This window comes from Ovis aries, chromosome 3 (genome assembly GCF_016772045.2).
Source record: "Ovis aries strain OAR_USU_Benz2616 breed Rambouillet chromosome 3, ARS-UI_Ramb_v3.0, whole genome shotgun sequence".
Taxonomy (NCBI): Eukaryota; Metazoa; Chordata; class Mammalia; order Artiodactyla; family Bovidae; genus Ovis; species Ovis aries.
The window spans coordinates 32,944,827-32,965,980 of NC_056056.1; the positions used below are offsets into that span (position 1 = coordinate 32,944,827).

Consider the following 21,154-nt stretch of genomic DNA (forward strand, 5'->3'; position numbering starts at 1 on the left):
TTTTGAGAAATAAATATTCTTCTTTGAAAGCCGAAACTACAAATTCAAATGATGGAGTGCCAACAAATGTCAATTACAGTTTTCAGTGACAATAGCTAAGAACATTACAAATATTACCAGTTCACATACTTCCTGTAGCACAGGGGACTGAATGATGAAAGTTCTGCTTACCATTCTCCACGTGGGCAAGCCTATGCATGAGAGGTAGCCAGACAAGGCACTGGGGAGGAGGATCGGCCATCATTGTGTCTAAAAACATATTTAGCATTATCTTTTTCTGTGAAGAGAAAAAAAAAAACATTTTTCAAGTTACCTCTGAACTCTAATGTTAAGCTAACTTAGGATTCTCACAACCAAGGTGTAATGAATTACATGGGAAATTTTATAGCAAAATAATATTTTGCATTACTACAGACATTGCAACACACTATCCTAAATACTACTGCTATATTCAAATGCATTTCTACTTACATTTATTTTATTTTGAGTCTTAAAACAACTGTATAAGATAAATAGGCTAGGATGGAATTACTGTGTTGCATACCTGAAGCTTGGAGCAGGGAATGGCAGCCCACTCCAGTATTCTTGCCTAAAGAATTCCATGGACAGAGGAGTTTGGCAGGCTACAGTCCATGGGGTCACAAAGAGGCAGATACGACAGGGACTAACACACACACACCTGGAACTAACATTGTAAGTCAACTGTATTTCAATAAAGATATGAAATGAAAAAAAGATAAAAAGGCATTACTGTCTTCGTTTTACAGATGAGACAATAAAGGAATAACACATTTAAATGACTTGTAAAAGTCCTAACTGAATCAGAACAACTCAAAAGACTACTTCTGAAGAAATGTGAAGCAGTCTCAGATCCAAGACAGAGTACAGGCCAACAGTGAATGGAGAGAGGGAAAGGGTCTCACATATATGCTAGAGGGCTGAGGGTGATAACAGGAGGAAGTCACCATCCAAAGGCCCTCTATACACAGCTGTGCACTGATGGCGTGGTTTGAGAAATGCCTACTCAAATAGGCTAAAGTTTTCCAAAGTGTTTTCCATCTCAGGCATCCAAGTTACTACTGTTTCTGAGATTTCAATGGAAATTGGGAGGAATGGGTGAACAACATAAAAATAAAACCAGTAAGTCACCCAACATTTGAATGGAGGTTTGGACACGGAAAATATCTCTTATAGTGGATATGTAAATAACTGCAATAAACCAAAATAAAATTAAAAGCATCCACTTAAAATTGAGAAAGAAGATGCTAGGGAGTTTTTTTAAACTAGTCAGAGGTAGTTAACAAATATTAAACGTACCATTCATGATAATGTTTAAATTAATATATCTGTATCTTCTTATATTTGTTAAAAATTACATTTTTACAAGCCCACTTATAATCCTAATGGTACTTTCCCTAAAAAGTCTTGACTCACCTATCATGGAGTTTTACAGGTTTTTTAAAAATCTTCAAGATGAAAAAGTTCCTTAAAAAACTAAAAACAGAATTACCATATGACCCTACAATCCCACTCCTGGGTATATATCCAGAGGAAAACATGGTCTGAAAGGGTACATGCACCCCAATGCTCATTGCAGGACATGAAAGTCCATAGACAGAGGAATGGATATATCTGATATCTCAGAACTCCCTTATAAATACACTCAGGATCAGTTTCCAAAAGTTGTCCTCAGTTCAATTCAGTTCAGTCACTCAGTCATGTCCAACTCTTTGTGACCCCACGGACTGCAGTACACCAGGCTTCCCTGTCCATCCAACTCCCAGAGTTTACTCAAACTCATGTCCATCGCGTTGGTGATGCCATTCAGCCATCTCATCCTCTGTTGTCCCCTTCTCCTTCTGCCCTCAATCCTTCCCAGAATCAGGGTCTTCTCCAATGAGTCGGTTCTTGTCCTAAGTTGTCCTAACTCATACCATAATTGGAGGTCCACTGAAGGCATGAGGAGTGAAGCCAGAAGAACCATGTCCCAGGTCTCTGTCTTCCATTAACTACGTGATTTGGGGGAAAATCACCTAATAATCTGGTTTCAGTTTTCTTGTCTCTCAAGGGCTAGAGCAGTGGTTCTCCAAGTATGGTCGGAGATCCCCCTGGGAGGTTCCTAAATCATTTCCAGGGAGTTCATGAGGCCAAAACTACTTCCATAATAACACTAAGATATTATCTGCCTTTTCCAGTTCATTCTCTCAAGAGTGTACGGTGGAGTGTTCCAGAGGCAACATGGCATATCCATAATTATCTGCAAAAGCTTTTAAAATATTCCTCCCTTTTCCAACTACACAGCTGTGTGAGACCAGATTATTTTTTCCATACTTACTCCAAAACAACATATCACAACGGATTGAATGGATAAGCAGATATGAGAATCCAGCTGCCTTCAGTTGAGCCAAGTATTAAAGAAATTTGCCAAAAATATAAAACAATGGCATTCTTCTCATTAAAATTTTGCTTTGGAATACATTTTTCATAAAATATATTATTTGTGTTAATACATAATAGACTTGTCATTATTCTTTTTAAATGATTTAATATTTTTAATTTATCAATTTTAATTTCTAACATGAAAATAGTGATAGATATAACCCATATAGACAAAAGCTCTCTGGGGTTCTCAAATGTTTTTTGGAGTGTAAAATGCTCCTGATACCAGAAAGTTTGAGAACTTATGGGACAGAGTTCCTAGCTCTAAAACTTCGTGACTCAGAAAATAACTATGTGAGAAACAGACTGCCTCTTTCTCTACCTTTTTATTTTGGTTTTGCTCTTAAACGCATGCTTTGCATTTCTCTTTATTTTTTACAGCACAATATTTATAATAAAAGCTGTAATAAAACCGCATATAATGCACATTCCTATTACAATTCTCATTTTTCTGTATTTCCCTCCAAATGCGTATGCTTCTATAGAGTTATGTACGTAGATAAAAATATATGATCTGTTTTTTAAGTTGTTTTATTAAATACTTTATTGTTTTGCTACGTCTTCTTTTCTAATCGTTTTAACAGCTGCCTTATCCACTGAGCAAAAACACCATGATTTATTTACGCCTTCCTCAATAAAACACTGAGGCTGTTTTTATCTTTGTATGTACTTTCATATTTTTCTTTTAATTAGTGTTTCAGTTCGTCACCTACCTCCCTGCCCTTTGTTATTCTAATCCTCAGTACTGACAGTTACTAGTCTAGATGCCATCCATTCTCACTTCCCTCCCTCCACTTTGAGCTACAACTTTCCTGCATTAAAAGAGGGGACAAACTATCTCTTAAAAGTGAGAAATCCAGTATCACTAAAGTGAAAGTGAAGTCGCTCAGTCATGTCCAACTCTTTGCGACCCCATGGACTGTAGCCCGCCAGGCTCCTGTGTCCATGGGATTCTCCAGGCAAGAATACTGGAGTGGGTCGCCATTTCCTTCTCCAGGGGATCTTCCCAACCCAGGGATCGAACCCAGGTCTCCTGCATTGCAGGCAGACGCTTTAACCTCTGAGCCACCAGGGAAGCCCAGTATCACTAAAATAATATGAGAAAACAAGTAAAATAATTTAGCATTAGATCATCATAATTGTAATTTCCAATCTCATCATTTTTATTAAAAACTTCTATTTCCTTATGGGCAATAGGTAAATAATTTTTATCCTCTGTCCTATGACTTACTTGGTCATCAGTTAAACAGTGTACAACATTTAGCTAAAAGCCTTAAAAATATCATTTTACAAATCTTTCAGATTAAATGTTTTTATACAAACTTTTGCGTAGAGTTATAAAAATATTTTGTCTGGCAAGGGCAAACACACATTAACTGGTTATGGGACCAATGTTATGGATTGGCCTTCAATTATTAAAAGGCTCTGAATTTGCCCATATCACAGATTTATTTTGGACTTTGAAAATTACGATACTTTGCAATGACACAACTATATAAAGTTGCTGTGCTTTTTGTCAGAGCTACTTTTATTTATTACAGCTTTTTAAAAAATGGAAAAGTCTTAAAAAAATCTGAAATTCTGCATTCTCCTCATTGTAAAGATAGTCTCATTTAAGAAAATGATGGAATAAAAGTATCAATGAAAACAATAAGGTTGCAAGTATATCCACAAGCTTTAAGCTTATGATTACAATTCAAACTCAGATACTTTCTCATGCCATATTTGATTTAAAACCACTACTCAATTAATCCAACAAATAACTAGTAAGCACTGATGATCTTCTAGACTGTTAGTCACGAGGATGTAAATTTGAAGAAGACCAAGGTGCATCCCTTCAGGATATTAGTGAGCTACATATAACTGGCCAGGGACTGCAGAACAGGAAGCAATTAATCCTACATTGAAAGATTCAGAGCATCAAAGACCAGGAGATATTCAGCTGTGATAGGAAATATGAGGCCTTTGTTGGAGGAGAGGGAAAAGGTCAGGGGCTACTGCATTTCAGTGAGGGCTAAGAACATAAAGAAGAGAAGAACATCACTTTCGCTTATGCAAAACAAGTGAAATGCAAATCAAAACTATGCTGAGATAACATTTCTCATCTCTCAGACTGGCAAAAAAATCCTAAATGAAAGAATATGCGCTGTTGACAAGGCTGCAAAAAAGATGGCCTTACCCATTGCTGGTGGGAATGTAAAGGGCACTGGGGCAATATCTAAAAAGAACCCATGGCATACTGAAGCAAAGGGGTAGGATAGATCAGGAGTGAAGGAGAAAAGACAGGCTGCAGTTGGACTGATAAGCACCACCGTGTGTGGCTAACAACCCAGTAGACAGTGAGGAGTTTGCAAGGTTTGTTTTTTCAAAGCAAAATAGGGACATCAACAGGGATTTTTTTAAAATGATGACTTAAACTCAAATTTGCTTATGCTTAAAAGGAATAATGAATAAAACGCAGCATCTGAGCAGGCATGTCCTCTTCTTTTAGGCTGCCATTAGGGCAGGAAGTCAAGTGACTAGGAGTCCACGGTTCTCAGATCTTTCTTGGCAAAGAATTTTCCTGCTTACCCCGAAGACTAGTGAACCACAGACTCCAGAGTAGGGAGTACATGCAGACTGTCTCGCAGAGAAGTAGCTGAGCCAAGAGCCCCCAACACTGCAAGCCCAGCAACCTCCAGCCCTGCCTACTGGCCAGGGAACCACCAGACCCTGTTCTCAGCTCATGAGTAATAGCAGAGGGCAGAGCCTTTTCTACAGGAATGTTCACAGTAAGCATTGTTAACTGAAAAATCTCCTTTAAAAAAATGAAAACATAAGTCAACTATACTCCATTAAAAATTAATTTTAAAAAAAGAAAACAATCTTGGAGCCATCGTCATTTCTACCTAAGGAATAATTTAGCAAGACATTCTCCTCCACAGGCCTAACTTAGGGTAAAATCTCAGTTTCAACTCACTGCAATTTTGTTCAATCTAACGAAAGCCAGCAATATAGGCCTCATTACCATAGACCTGTTCATATCAAAATCCATGTTATATGCTGTATTTCATCCAATCTAAGACACCATCATTTGTAAGATGCACCATTATTTTTTTTTTTCCGCCACTAAGAAAGAAAAACACTCAGCCAATTAAACTAACTCAATGACATAATTAACTATAATCCTTCATGACATGTGAATCGGTCCCACCAGCCTCCTGATGAACTGAAATTCCTTTCATCTATTCGGAAGGATTTGGCAATTTTGCAAGGTTCAGTGGCACTGCTTCAACTGACAAGATTTTGGTCATATCTCAATGATAAAAACACAGCTTCATCTATTTGTGGATATCTTCCTTAAAAAAAAAAAAAAAGAAGAAGAAAGAAAATCTTCTGTAAAGCACCTGATATTGCTTTGTAAGAAAATATGTAGTTTCTCCAATGATGAATATTTATCTCACTAATGCGAAATTTATTTCTGTTATGTCCACAACCTTCTGTGTTTACAACAACTTTTTAATGCTGAATCAGAGTATACGCTCTCTGAGGACATCTGAAATGACAGCACATGCAGGACCAAAAGGGGACATAACTCAGCTGAAGTGCCTGAGACAGCAACAACTATGATCAAGCTATTACATATGCGCAGGAAATGACAACCCATCATAACCACCACCTGCCAAAAGCAACGGTCAGATGCCACGGGCTAACGAGAGATTCTGAGAGATGTCAGGCGTGGAAAGGGTCTTTCAAATCAATGAAAATGGTAATAATGCACACTAGATTATAATGGTAATGAGAGGCTTGCTAACAGAGACTATAAATTTTGCTTAGTTAGGATACCTAGGAAACACACACACACATAATCATATGCCAGTCAACTCTTGCCAAACTTTATTCAATGTCCAGGAAAACAAAGTCAGAATTTCCAGCAAGTTCTGTAATATAACTTTTGGTGGATATATGTATGGATATATGTTATTCTATGGCCTGGCTAAATATCCCATATTTTAACCTTTTGAAAGTAAAAGTGAAAGTTGCTCAGTTGTGTCCGACTCTCTGTGATCCCATGGACTATACAATCCATGGAATTCTCTAGGCCAGAATACTGAAGTGGGTAGCCTTTTCTTTCCCCAGGGGATCTTCCTAACCCAGGGATTGAACCCAGGTCTCCTGCATTGCAAGCGGATTCTTTACCAGCTGAGCCACAAGGGAAGCCCAAGAATACTGGAGTGGGTAGCCTATCCCTTCTCCAGCAGATCTTCCCGACCAGGAATCGAACTAGGGTCTCCTGAATTGCAGCCGGATTCTTTACCGGATTCTTTACCGGATTCTTTACCGGATTCTTTAACGGAGCTATCAGGGAAAGCCATTTTAACCTTTTACTTCTAAGTAATTTCAGATTTATGGAAACCCTATCAGAAGATTATTTAAAAATTCCCATTTGCCATTAACCCAGACTCCTCAAATGTTACTGCAGAAGAGATGTACTTTTAACTTTAAATAACTTTTTACTTCCACAAAAGGGATATTCTCTTGATTAAATACAAGTATCAAACTCAGGAAATCAATGGTATTGACAGAACACTATTATCTAGTCCACAAGCTTCAATTCAGATTTTCTCTGTTGTCCCAATGATGTCCTTTATAACAACAACAACAACAACAATCCGGATCATGGTTGTGTTTCAGTTTCCATGTCTCTTTAGACTCCTATAATCTGGAACAGCTCCTCAATCTTTCTCTGTCTTTCATGACATTGCCCTTTTAAAGTGTGTGGGCCAGTTATGGTGTAGAAATCCTGCATTTGGCATTATTGAATGTTTCCCCAGTGAGACTCTGTGCTTTTCTCTCAAGAGAAATCATCCTGGCTACTTCTTAGGGCACCCTACTAGGAAATAGGATTGTCAGCCCCTCCCTCTGCTGGAGACGGGGATTTGATCACTTGGTTCAAGTGGTATCTGACAGGTTTCTCTACTGCCAAGCTGCTATGTTTCCCTTATAATTAATATTCTATGGCGAGACACCTTCAAACTACGTCCGTATCCTATATCCGTTCATCTTTTACCCACTAATTTTAACATGTGTGCTAAGTCACTTCAGCTGTGTCCGACTCTGTGCAACCCTATGGACTATAGCCCACCAGGCTTCTCTTCATGAAATTCTCCAGGCAAGAATACCGGAGTCAGTTGCCATGCCCTTCTCCAGGGGATCTTCCCGACCCAGGGATCGAACTATGACCAGGGGATTGAATCAGTGTCTCATACGTCTTCTGCATTGGCAGCTGGGTTCTTTACCACTAGCACCATCTGGGAAGATTTAACATAGATTTTTAAAAATTCTCTGCTTTCCAGAACTTTCTAAATGTAGCATGAAGCTCTGTTATCTCATCTCTACCTGGAAAAACAAAAAATGGCTGCTACAGCGAGCACCCACTCTGCTCTGAGTTCTTTGAGGCACAGTCAAGATCTCAGGAATATACTCACACTAACCTCTGGAGTAAGACCACACAAGGACACTCACGAATAAAGAAGAAATCAAATCTATCTTTCTTTTATATGAAAATGGCATTACACTCTTGAGAGACTGTGAGCTGACAGCTGAGAGTTGTACAGCGTTGCTTGTCTTTGGTGCTCAGGAAACAATGATCTGAACTGTATAGAGTTTTATATAAAAATTCCTATATTTCACAGTTAATAACTCACTAGGGAGAGTAATATATGTCTAGTAGCAATAATACAAATACTTCATCTCAAATATCTTCCTGGAAACTTTTAGTAATTTGAAATATTTCAAATCTTATCATTTTTTTCAGAAAAGACTTCCCTCCCCTCTCCCAAAAAGAGTTCTCAGGTGAATTTTTGATCCTCCCTCTTTTTTATACTCCCTCCTCTGATTTAAAGCTCTTTTTCCTCCCATATTCAAGACCTATATCCCTAGAGTGAAGCAATCTGGGAAAGTCTGACTAAAGGCAGAGGGGCAGATGAGAGCTCTTCAAGTCCTACGTTCTATTAATCCGTCCTTACCTGCTGTGGGAAACAGGTGCGGACCGAGTGCTCTGTGTAACCGAAAGATGGCCCTTCAAAGACAGCTGTTGGGAGCTTCAGAACTTCCTTCAGAAACTGGTCAAACTTGCTAAATATCATTAAGCCATTGGAATCTGACATCTGGGAGAAAACATCTATGAGAATAAAACCAAATAAAGTCAAACTATAAAGAAACACCAACTTTTTATAAACAGCTGTATGTCATTTGTATACCAGTCCAAAAGCATCATTAAAAAGTATCATAAAGTTACTATGATTTTTAGTTAACATGTACTCTCAATCTCTTTCACACTGTGTGGTTACTTTGCTGAGAAGGCTCCTCTTTCCCAATCATTGAATACTCTACCAAAAGATCACATAACCATTCGCATACGTCCACTGAGCATACGTAACTGGATAATATATAACTTTTTATTTTACCTATTTACACCTCACCTTATTCCAAGAAGAATTTGTAGCAGCACACCTTTATCTCTTACATTTATGTATGTACTTATATAAGACATATACATATTTGAGTGTATGAATATTGGTGAAGGGTGTGAAAGAAACTGTATTATACATGTGTATTCATATACTAACGATGGAATGTATTCTTATGTAGTATGTTCATTTAAAACATTCCATTTAGTAAGTTCTAAAGTAGAATAAAAAGAACTCACATTATCTTTTCTATCACAAGATCCTTTGATACTATAAGATTCTGTTTTTACATAATGTCTGACCCAAGCAGCTGAGAAAGAGGTTTCCAGTAGTATTACTATTTCTTTATCTTCTTAGAGAGAGCTTTCTATCTCTGGTTAGTAATTCTCCTCTTCTCACCCGTAGTTGAGGAGAAAAAGAAAAATAACCTGGAGCTCAAATCAACTTGACAACTATAACCTAAGCTTTCTTTTCAAATTATTCAGCTTTCTTACAAACAAATCAGTGAGTTAAATATGCGGAGAAAAAAAACTTCCTGAGGCCTTTTCAACCATGGTATTTTGAAAAATAATATTCTATATATTCATAATAAAAAGGTATATTAGAAATATGTATGTAATAGATACATACAATATACATTTTAACATTACTCTTTAGGTTCAATCTGGGGATTTTATCGCAAACCACTAGGTGAAAAAAAAGAAACATTTAAAATATGTTAATCAAAGAAAGATAAAATTTAGATCATCAGCACTACAGGATAACTATTAAGGCATCAGAAAACAGAAAATTATCAAAGGAAAATCTCTGGCACATTCCTTTCATGATAGCTGCTAGTTTGCAGTTGAGGGAAAAGCATTAAATACCCATTAGGAGGGGAAAATTCAACAAGTGGCTAAAAGAAACACAGTCCTAGTGGAAAGTAAAATCAATTAATTAACAAATACATACTAAGTTCTCACTGAGTGGTCCAAGTGCCAAGCATTCTGCTATGTATTTTGAAACACAACAGGGAAGTATGATACATGGTCCTTATCCCTCAAGACACTTCCAAAGTAACTGGGAAAAATAAGATACATATGAAGAAAGAAGAATTAAATGCTAAGCTAACTTAAATAGAACAGAAAGGAGGCATATGATATTAGTTTAACCTCACCATTTGCTATGGCTCAGTCTGCTTGTGTGTGTGGCGTGCTAAGTTGCTTCAGCTGTGCCTGTAGACATCCAATATTCTTACCTCCTTCATTAGTAATAGAACACTAATTTTATTTGTGGAGCAATGTACCCAGCTAAGAGATCACACTTTGCAGCCTTCTTTCAATACGTTTCAGTCATGTGACTAGGTGTCTGGAGACTATAAGCAGAAAGGTCGTGAGAGATTTCCTGGAAGGCTGGTTAAAGAAAGCTGACTGCCCTGGAGTAGATCCCTTTTTCCTTCCTCCTCTTGCTATCTGGAATGCAGCTCCAGAATGATGGCTGCAGCTCCAGCAGCCACCTTAGACAATGAAAAGTGAAAGTGAAAGTGTCAGTCACTCAGTCCTGTCCAACTCTCTGCAACCCCATGGACTGTAGCCCGCCAGGCTCCTCTGTCCCTGGAATTCTCCAGGCAAGAATATTGGAATGGATTGTCATGCCCCCCTGCAGGGGATCTTCCCAACCCAGGGATCCAACCTGGATCTCCTGCATTGCGGCAGATTCTTTACTGTCTCAGCCATCAGGGAAGCCCTGGACGATGTGGTAATCTCAAACGTTATGTAGAAATCATACACCAAAATGATAGAAAAGAGGGATATAGAAAGCCTGGGTGTCAGATGAACACAAAGCTACCATATCAATCCTGGAATACATACCCCTGGACTTCCTTAATATAAGAGAAAAATAAACTTCAACTTTGTTTAACACTATTATCCTGGGATTTTTGTTTTCATCTTGCAATCCCTGGTTTTAGAAAAGGCAGAGGAACCCCAGAGATCAAATTGCCAACATCCGCTGGATCACTGAAAAAGCAAGAGAGTTCCAGAAAAACATCTATTTCTGCTTTATTGACTATGCCAAAGCCTTTGACTGTGTGGATCACAATAAACTGTGGAAAATTCTGAGAGAGACGGGAATACCAGACCACCTAATCTGCCTCTTGAGAAATGTGTATGCAGGCCAGGAAGCAACAGTTAGAACTGGACATGGAACAACAGACTGGTTCCAAATAGGAAAAGGAGTACATCAAGGCTGTATATTGTCACCCTGGTTATTTAACTTATATGCAGAGTACATCATGAGAAACGCTGGGCTGGAAGAAGCACAAGCTGGAATCAAGATTGCCAAGAGAAATATCAATAACCTCAGATATGCAGATGACAGCACCCTTATGGCAGAAAGTGAAGAGGAACTAAAAAGCCTCTTGATGAAAGTAAAAGAGGAGAATGAAAAAGTTGGCTTAAAGCTCAACATTCAGAAAATGAAGATCATGGCATCCAGTCCCATCACTCCATGGGAAATAGATGGAGAAATAGTGGAAACAGTGTCAGACTTTATTTTGGGGGGCTCCAAAATCACTGCAGATGGTGATTGCAGCCATGAAATTAAAAGAGGCTTACTCCTTGGAAGAAAAGATATGACCAACCTAGACAGCATATTCAAAAGCAGAGACATTACTTTGCCGACTAAGGTCCATCTAGTCAAGGCTATGGTTTTTCCTGTGGTCATGTATGGATGTGAGAGTTGGACTGTGAAGAAGGCTGAGCGCCGAAGAATTGATGCTTTTGAAGTGTGGTGTTGGAGAAGACTCTTGAGAGTCCCTTGGACTGCAAGGAGATCCAACCAGTCCATTCTGAAGGAGATCAGCCCTGGGTGTTCTTTGGAAGGAATGATGCTAAAGCTGAAACTCCAGTTTGGCCACCTCATGCAAAGAGTTGACTCATTGGAAAAGACTTTGATGCTGGGAGGGATTGGGGGCAGGAGAAGAAGGGGTCGATTGAGGATGAGATGGCTGGACGGCATCACTGACTGACTCGATGAACGCAAGTCTGAGTGAACTCCAGGAGTTGGTGATGGACAGGGAGGCCTGGCGTGCTGTGATTCATGGGGTCGCAAAGAGTCGGACACGACTGAGCAACTGAACTGAACTGAACCTTTACTAAACATTACCCCATTTTACTGTCACAAAAACACAGTGTGCGTGTGTGTGTGTGTGCATGCGTGCACGTGCAAGTCCAAGTGCACATGTGTATGCACATAATGGTTTAAACTTCATAGCTAAGGAAACTAGCTTAGAAAAGTTAAACTTCTTAAGGTCAAAAAGTTACGTCTAGATCAAGGTTTAAACTCACACTGATTCCAAAGACATTCCACTACACTGTACTTCTTCAAAATATAGTGTAGAATAGAAAAAAAAAATACATAGGCAGGGGTTGTAAGAAAGAAATTTAGAAACTTGGCCTTGAAAACTAGGATTTGAAACGAAGTAAAAACATGGTGGGAGTAGGGGTTTGGGGACACAACTAGAGAAGAACAGAGATATATAAAACAAATGGATGAGTATAACAATGCAGAAACAGACAGAGAATAAACTAGTGGCTGTCAGTGGGGAGAGGGAAGGGGGAATGAGGGTTAAGGGATGAAAAAGTGCAACCTAATATGTATAAAATAAATAAGCTACAAGGATATATTGTATAACATAGAAATATAGCCAATATTTTATAATGACTTTAAATGGAGCATAATCTCTAAAAATACTGAGTCCCTCTGTTGCACACTTGAAACTAATATAATATTGTAAATCAACCATATTTCAATTGAGGAAAAAGAGTAGGATAAAAATCTCCATGGCGGGAGTTTACAGTGTGTCTGTTAGTGATGGCAGACAGGAAACAGTGCACTGAAGAGAATGTTCTATGATAATTTATATGGAGAAGGAAAGATAAATAAAGATTCAGTAAGAAAAGTAATCACGTTATGAATGAAAACTCAAAAAGGAAACAATTTGAATTTGGTTTAAAAGTAGGGAAGAAATATTTAGTGCCGGGGGCCAGCGTGAGGAACTCCGCCCATGGCAAAGGTCATGAGGAAGGAGGCTTGGCATAGGCAAAGGCGTGATCAAGCCTCAGGAAACCCCCTGTTCCCGAGCATCTACCCCAAAACCAGAGTCTGTTTTATGCTCTCACCTACACCTCTGACTTTACGGGGGGCTCTCCCCCATAACCGTTTCTCTTGGAGAAGGAGTAAACGTGCAGCTCCAAGGCGATAAAAATTCTTGGGCGTGACAAGAGTGTTTCAGCTTATGGACTCCTCTGAAGGTTATCTAGCCCACCTGTATAGGTTCGTCCGGCCAAATGTGATTGTCTACAGCCTCCTAACCTGAGAGGCACGAGATGTTTTAGACTTACTAAAGGCAAAATCTTTTGGGGAGTTGGAAATTATTAGTATAGTGTGTTGGTTAGGAATTATATTGGTGAAGGGTTCTTCATTTGTTGTGTCAATAATTGCTGCTAATTCCCTGCTCTGGGTGGGACAAGGATGTCTCAGGTCAAACCTCTCTGCTGACAGACTAGCTTGTGTGACAGGATTATCCATACTGCTGCCACTAGGCACATGATTGTTTACTACCTCTTAACCATAAACAGCACAGAGAGTTTTGGAGTATTTTGAGAGTCTTATTTAGCATAGGACTTTTTCTTCTTGTTGAGTCAATGATTGCCTCCAGGCCTCCATATCCTTAGGCACCTGGGAATATATTAATCAATGTATTTGGAATATAGCAAAGGAAATATAGTAGTTTTTGATGTTAGCAATACTAGACTTTTTGAGTTAATGGATTTTCTCTCTTGTAATAGATCACTATACTTTGTTATAAATCACTGTGTCCTTGCTATGTAAAAATGTAACTTTATCATATCTTAAGACTAAATAGATCTTAAGGGGAGCATTGGTGAAAGGATTTTCATTTGTTGGGCTGATGTTTGCTGCTAAATCTCCATGTTCCCTACCCTTATAATGAATATAACTAACATAAGAGAAATAAGTATTAACCTTTAAGCATACAGGAGAAATAAGTATTAACCTTTAAGACTAATCATGTTAACCTTGGGTTAAATAAATCCCTTTCTTGATTGTAACTCACTACACCCTCACCCTATAGGAATGTAACTTTATTTGGAGGGTGGTGCTTGGTTTAAGAAAAAACACCCTTGGAAAAAATAAGTTTTTTGGTTATCAGAAAGAAAGGGTCATGAAATGTCAGCAGGTCTCACTCATGGCCAGAAGATGATGTAATATTCCTAAGACCTTTTTTTATACATTTATGTGAAGCACCTGATTTTGATAAAGGTCAGGACTGCTGACCCCCATGTGACTCTGTATTCATCCCTATGTGTAACAAAAGGTATATAAGCAAACCCAAACATAAAGAAATCGGATCAGTTTCCGGAAAGACTGATTCCCCCATGTCACTTCTTTCTTGCTCCCGTTTTTCTGGCTGAATTCCCATCTGGAGCATGGATGCTATTCCACGTAATCTAAGTTATTCAGCCTCTTTTTCTCCACTGATCTTCCTACTACACTATCCATTTCTAATCTCTCTATATCTGTGATTAAATATGTATTTTTCCAAAGACGCCAACTCCGTCCCCACCTTCGAATCACCCTGGATCCACCGGGGCTGGACCCCGGCAATTTAGAAAGTTAGGTTTCAAGAAATCAGACTGTTAATGATTGGCAGAATAAAAGAGGAAGAATGAGATTGGAGACATCAGCTGGAAAACTTTGTAAACTTTGTAAACAAGGCACAAGCAAGGAAGTGAGCAGCAGATGGGGGGAGGGGTGGTCAACTCCAAGACATCACACTGTAGGCAACTGAAGCTGATGGCAAACTGGATTAGAGAATAAAGGAATTGCTAAAATTAGGATTATTTTAAGTTTCCAGCTTCACAATCCTAAAAGGCAAGTCATATGGCAGAGCAGGAAAAAAGGAGGAACCCAAATGCTAATGAGATTCCCTGAGCCACGGTACCAACCGTGAACTTGCCAGGTTTTGGACTTATTTTTACACGAGAAAAACAAATCCTGATGGTTTTAATGCCACTCCTAGTCAGGTTTTCTGATGCCACTCCATGTATTCATAACTGATACACTAGCAGTTATATTCAAGATCAGAGACTTCAGCTACAAAGTACATACATTCATGTACATGGCTTCGAATCATAAAAACATACGTGCATACACTCACACCATCAAATTTATACCTAACTCAATCACAGCAGTACTGATTAGATGGCGAAATGGCTAACTGCTCCCCTCAAAAAAAAAAGTATTATTTTCAGTTATACTTAGTTACTAGGTCATATAACATATACAAAGTTCAGTTCAGTTCAGTCACTCAGTCGTGTCGGACTCTTCACGACCCCATGAATCACAGCACGCCAGGCCTCCCTGTCCATCACCAACTCCCAGAGTTCACTCAGACTCACGTCCATCGAGTTGGTGATGCCATCCAGCCATCTCATCCTCTGTTGTCCCCTTCTCCTCCTGCCTCCAATCCCTCCCAGCATCAGAGTCTTTTCCAACGAGTCAACTCTTCGCATAAGGTGGCCAAAGTACTGGAGTTTCAGCTTTAGCATCATTCCTTCCAAAGAACACCCAAGGCTGATCTCCTTCAGAATGGACTGGTTGGATCTCCTTGCAGTCCAAGGGACTCTCAAGAGTCTTCTCCAACACCACACTTCAAAAGCATCAATTCTTCGGTGCTTAACTTTCTTCACAGTCCAACTCTTGCATCCATACATGACTACTGGAAAACCATAGCCTTGACTAGACGGACCTTTGTGGACAAAGTAATGTCTCTGCTTTTGAATATGCTATCTAGGTTGGTCATAACTTTTCCTCCAAGGAGTAAGACTCTTTTAATTTCATGGCTGCAGTCACCATCTGCAGTGATTTTGAAGCCCCAAAAAAGTCTGACACTGTTTCCACTGTTTCCCCATCTATTTCCCATGAAGTGATGGGACTGGATGCCATGATCTTCATTTTCTGAATGTTGAGCTTTAAGCCAACTTTTTCATTCTCCTCTTTCACTTTCATCAAGAGGCTTTTTAGTTCCTCTTCACTTTCTGCCATAAGGGTGGTGTCATCTGCATATCTGAGGTTATTGATATTTCTCCCAGCAATCTTGATTCCAGCTTGTGCTTCATCCAGCCCAGCGTTTCTCATGATGTACTCTGCATATAAGTTAAATAAGCAGGGTGACAATATACAGCCTTGACGTACTCCTTTTCCTATTTGGAACCAAGTCTGTTGTTCCATGTCCAGTTCTAATTGTTGCTTCCTGGCCTGCATACACATTTCTCAAGAGGCAGGTCAGGTGGTCTAGTATTCCCATCTCTTTCAGAATTTTCCACAGTTTATTGTGATCCACACAGTCAGAGGCTTTGGCATAGTCAATAAAGCAGAAATAGATGTTTTTCTGGAACTCTCTTGTTTTTTCAATGATCCAGCGGATGTTGGCCAATTTGATCTCTGGTTCTTCTGCCTTTTCTAAAACCAGCTTGAACATCTGGAAGTTCACAGTTCACGTATTGCTGAAGCCTGGCTTGGAGAATTTTGAGCATTACTTTACTAGCATGTGAGATGAGTGCAATTGTGCGGTAGTAGTTATAAAAAACAAAAAAAAATTTTTAGTCCATGAGAAAAGAAACTGTAACTTAACAGGTTTATATTACACTAGTAAGAGAACAAGCAGAAACATGTTTGTTGGGTGGTTGGTTTTAAGAGAAATACTCCTAGACTAAAACTGAACGTACAGTTAAGTAATTACTTAGAAGTCATTACTTCTAGAGTTAGTGGTTTAAAACAGTTTTTCCTTTTTTTTAAGCTAGGCTTCTCATATCTGTAAAGAAAAACACTGAAAATAATTGCTAGATTTTTTTATCATAAATGAAATTATAACAATGAATCCAAGTACATCTCATATCTATAACAAAATGAAATGTAACAATGAATCTATAACAGCAAATATGATTTTCTATATACCTATAAAAAAATCTTAGCAAAGAAATAAATAAGAGCTAATTAAATGTAATAAAAAACATCCCCAGAATTCAACTAGCCCTCTAATTAAAGCCCTAAACCCTTCTGGAACTAAAGGAAAAAACTGCTTCCCAGATCACTGATTAATTCCCAAGTAATTCTATTTATACACCTCTGAAAGAAGGTATGCTGATTTCCCACTAGTTGTCTCCAGATAAAAATATAGGCTTTCTCCCTTGTGAAAAACCCACAATCAAGCCTTTACACAGGTACAAACTTTCAAAAATATTCTGTCCTTTGTGTAGTAGCAAAATAATGCTACTATTCTACCATCCTCACATATGTATTGATTTTTCTTTTCCTGGTGATAATGACCCTGGCTTTCTTCATTGCATCTATCCATTCCCTTCTTGTCCCTGCATGACCAACCATACACTTCTGCAAGGTGACAGGACTGTTTACAAAAGGACTCAAATCTATTGAAAAGAAAGCCACTTTCTTTTCTATGTTAGCTTTGCTGGCAAATGACTCTCATCTTCTCTTGCCATCTTTCTACCAACTGAGCAACCTAAACCACACACACACACACACACACAAAATGTATACACATCTGCATATTTATAAATATCTATATGCAACTAAATCCAAGTGCATATTTCATTCTCAAACTCATGAATATTCCTACATCATTCACTAAGTCGAAGTGAGGCAGGAGGATGGGAGACAGCCATGCCTTGGGCTTCTAGTATTGACTCAGCCAGGAACTACCCTAGGCAAGTCTCCAGGCCTCCCTTGCTTTTGGTTTATCTTTTTCTTTTTCATAAAATGCAGATGAGGCAGTCATTTCTTGCTTTCAGTTTTAAAACATTTTGGTTACATGAGAAATATGAATGTGAGCAAATCCCCGGATTAAAGAGTCACTTCCTGCTAATGAAGGGAAGGAATGATTAAGAGTACTAGCCACGATAAATAAGCAGTGACAGGTGGTTAAAGACTATAGCAGAGGATGCTAAATTTTGAACAGGTGAAACTGCTTCATTATAACTTCAAAGGTTGACTCCCTATAGTTTGTTAATGAAACATCAAGGAAGCAAATCAACTGAAATGTTAGAACTGCCAGTTCTGAGCAAAAACACCACCTCAGGTCATCTTTCCCCCGGCTACTCAAAATGTGGTCTATCAAAAACACACAAAAGCAATAAGTAATAAAAATTATTATTAACCATTTTATGCCACAACTCAGAGAAAATGCCTAACAGAGTGTTATCATTTGGGGATTTTTTTTTATGCACATAATAATTCTTTGTTTAAAATTGCATTACATTGATGCATGATTTTGATCTGAAGCATAATTTTAAAGGCAGTGTATTCAATCCTGTCAGTATCCCAAACTGTAACTGAGCTCTCACTTTTGGTCATTAAAGCTGTTTCAAGTCTTCGAATATTATAAAAAATGCTGCAACAAATATATACAAAACCTGGGATTTTTAATTCCTCATGATAAACAGGAAGCAGGCTGAGTTACGGGATACAAATATCCTTAGAGCTTTTCTGATATACACTGTCAGACTGCCCTTCAAAATGATGGCACCAGTTTTCTCAAGGACTTAAAAATAAATTGCATGAATCATCTGTTCCTATCTTTTAGAGTAAGACAGATGGGGTTTGAATAAGAGATTAAGTTTCTTAGAAAACAGCAGAATTAGGCCAAGCAAATCACACAGTTAAATTAATTGATAAGTATGGTCTAATCAATAATGGGCTTACAGTCTGTAAATTTTGTTTCTCTGAGGATTCCTGACATTATTGAGTCTTCATCATGCTGATAATTAAAGTCTGTATTCTCTGATTATAAATCATTGGTATTTAGAATCCTGACAAGTTGCCTTTGAATCTTGGAAACAGTCCCTAATGGCCGTAAGAGTTAACTGGTTATCTATAAATGAATGATACCTGGGAACAGAAACTTACTTAAGAGAGACCTGAAAAGTCTAATTAAGAAATGTCTCAAACTAAAAACACAAATATTGGTTAAGTCATTTAAAATGCTATCTTAAAAATAAAACAAGCAAGCAAACAAAAACAGATCAAATAAAATGGGGGGAAAGTAAAAGTATTCATCGTTCAGTCATGACCAACTTTTTGTGACCCCAAAGAATGTAGCCTGCCAGGCTCCTCTCTGTCCATGGAGTTCTCCAGGCAAGAATACTGGAGTGAGTAGCCATTCCCTTCTCCAGGGGATCTTCCCGAAGCAGGGATCCAACCTGGGTCTCCTGCATTGCAGGCAGATTCTTTCCCATCTGAGCCACGCGGGAAGCCCAAAATGGGGGAAGGAGAGAAAATTAAAGGAAAAAAAAAAAATCCTCAAACAGGTAAAAAGCAGAAAGATCAAAATAAAAGTAGAAATGCGAAGGCATATTCCATAAATTAGAAAAATCTAACAATGGAAACATTAACAGAGACAACAGCGAAAGTACAGTCAATGGGAGGTTGCAGGAACTAAGACAGGGAATAAGGAGGCAGAAAAAGTGAATAAATGGTCAAATATCAATTGATGTTACAATACAGTCTTACAGCTAATTTCTGCTACACTATTATTCAGCCGCTTCAACTAAATAGGACATAGCTGTGACTAGAAAGCAAAGGAAAAATGGATTCTCACAATAGCCAAAACTGACGATCATACTACGAAAGTGAGTGCTTCTCTCAATATGAGCAATCGCTTCTTTTGTACTTCAATAGAATACAAAGAAGGCTGGTTATGTCTCCTCCATCGTAGCATATGAAAAGTGGACCAGAAGCAAAGAGAGGCTTGTAGAGACTGGAGCACTGACAATACCATCATGTTTACCAGCACTAAAGGACACAAACATACACCGCCACCACCGATAACCAGAAATCCAAGAGCTGAAAAAGCACAGCAGTTTGAAAAGACGAGAAGGAACAAACCACCCAGGATTTCACCATCAGCCCTAAATGTATCACAGAATGACATCCCTAAGGGATGAAAAGTGTTTAAATTATGATCAGTAAGCTCTGTTTAAAACAGGAGGCACAGACTATACAAAGCAGTTTCCACCCTGGATGATTAAAACAAAAAAGTAGAGATAGGCTAAAATTTCACCAAATGTAAATTATTGATTGAGAACTAAAATTATTGCAGTTCTCTGTTGTAACTATTAGTGAAAAAGTGCAAATTCTAATTCTCTGTGAAGTATGGAAGGGATCCATGTGATAGTGGGGTTTTGTTTTTGTTTTGTTTTAATGTGGCTTTTGAACTTCTTCTGCAGCTGTGCTATGCTGCTCAGCTGTGTTGAACTCTGCGACCTTTTGGATGGTAGCCTGCCAGGCTCTCTGTCCATGGGATTTTTCAGGCAAGTACCTAGCTGCTCGTGAGTGAGTGAGTGAAGTCGCTCAGTCGTGTCCGACTCTTTGCGATCCTATGGACTGTAGCCTACCAGGCTCCTCTGTCCATGGGATTCTCCAGGCAATAGTACTGGAGTGGATTAAAATCTGTATATAAATGTAGCAAATTTAATCACAGATACTGAAAGAATTCGGAATCACCTAGAATGTGCAGTTAATCAATTTCCTATTTTCAACCAGCTTCTCCAGTACTTCTTTATCTGGTATCATCGTCGTTAAAAGGCAGAAAAAAGCCCAACTTTCTTTCTGTCTGTGTTTGAATGAAACATAATTTCATCCATATTGTATTATCTTCCTATGAAAAACCACACTAGAATTTAGAAAAAACTAAGAAATTTCAGCTCCAAAGGGTAATATTTTGAGATCCTGTGTGAAAAAAACTCAGAGGAGTATTTAAATAAAACTATAATTTTTTCCACCAAAACTTCATTTTAAATTGCAGCTGATTTTGAAAAGAGATAACTAGATAACACTGACCAAATGCATTATCTAAGATCTTTCTTTAGGCATCCAAATCTAGATATAATGAGCCACCTAACTTTCCAACTTTTAACATCACGGTAACATGTAAGAAAAAGCACAGAAAACAAATGCACCTATGAAGAGATCTTGCCCCAAAGCTCGTACTTGAATCAGATGACGCCTCCATACCTTTCAATTAAAACAAAAACCCACTGACCATAGAGGAACATCACCCGAAATCTAGTCCATGAGAAATGCTACGGGACAGATGACCCAGTTTCAACAAACCAATTCACAAGGTATCTCAACACTTCGTGAAAACCCACAGCTTCAATCTCACCTCCCTGAAACCTGCCAGT

General features: G+C 38.5%; 1 protein-coding gene across 17 annotated transcripts in view; it reads right to left on the bottom strand.

The window, feature by feature from the left end:
* Positions 1–21,154, bottom strand: part of DTNB (dystrobrevin beta) — a 241,823-nt gene that overhangs the window by 154,429 nt on the left and 66,240 nt on the right. For all 17 annotated transcript variants that reach the window (XM_027966577.2, XM_027966572.2, XM_027966578.2 and 14 more), the window contains exons 6-7: positions 8,448–8,602; positions 172–277 (exon numbers count right to left, since the gene is read on the bottom strand). In XM_027966577.2, the coding sequence (XP_027822378.1) occupies positions 172–277; positions 8,448–8,602 (261 nt within the window). The remainder of the gene's footprint in view (positions 1–171; positions 278–8,447; positions 8,603–21,154) is intronic.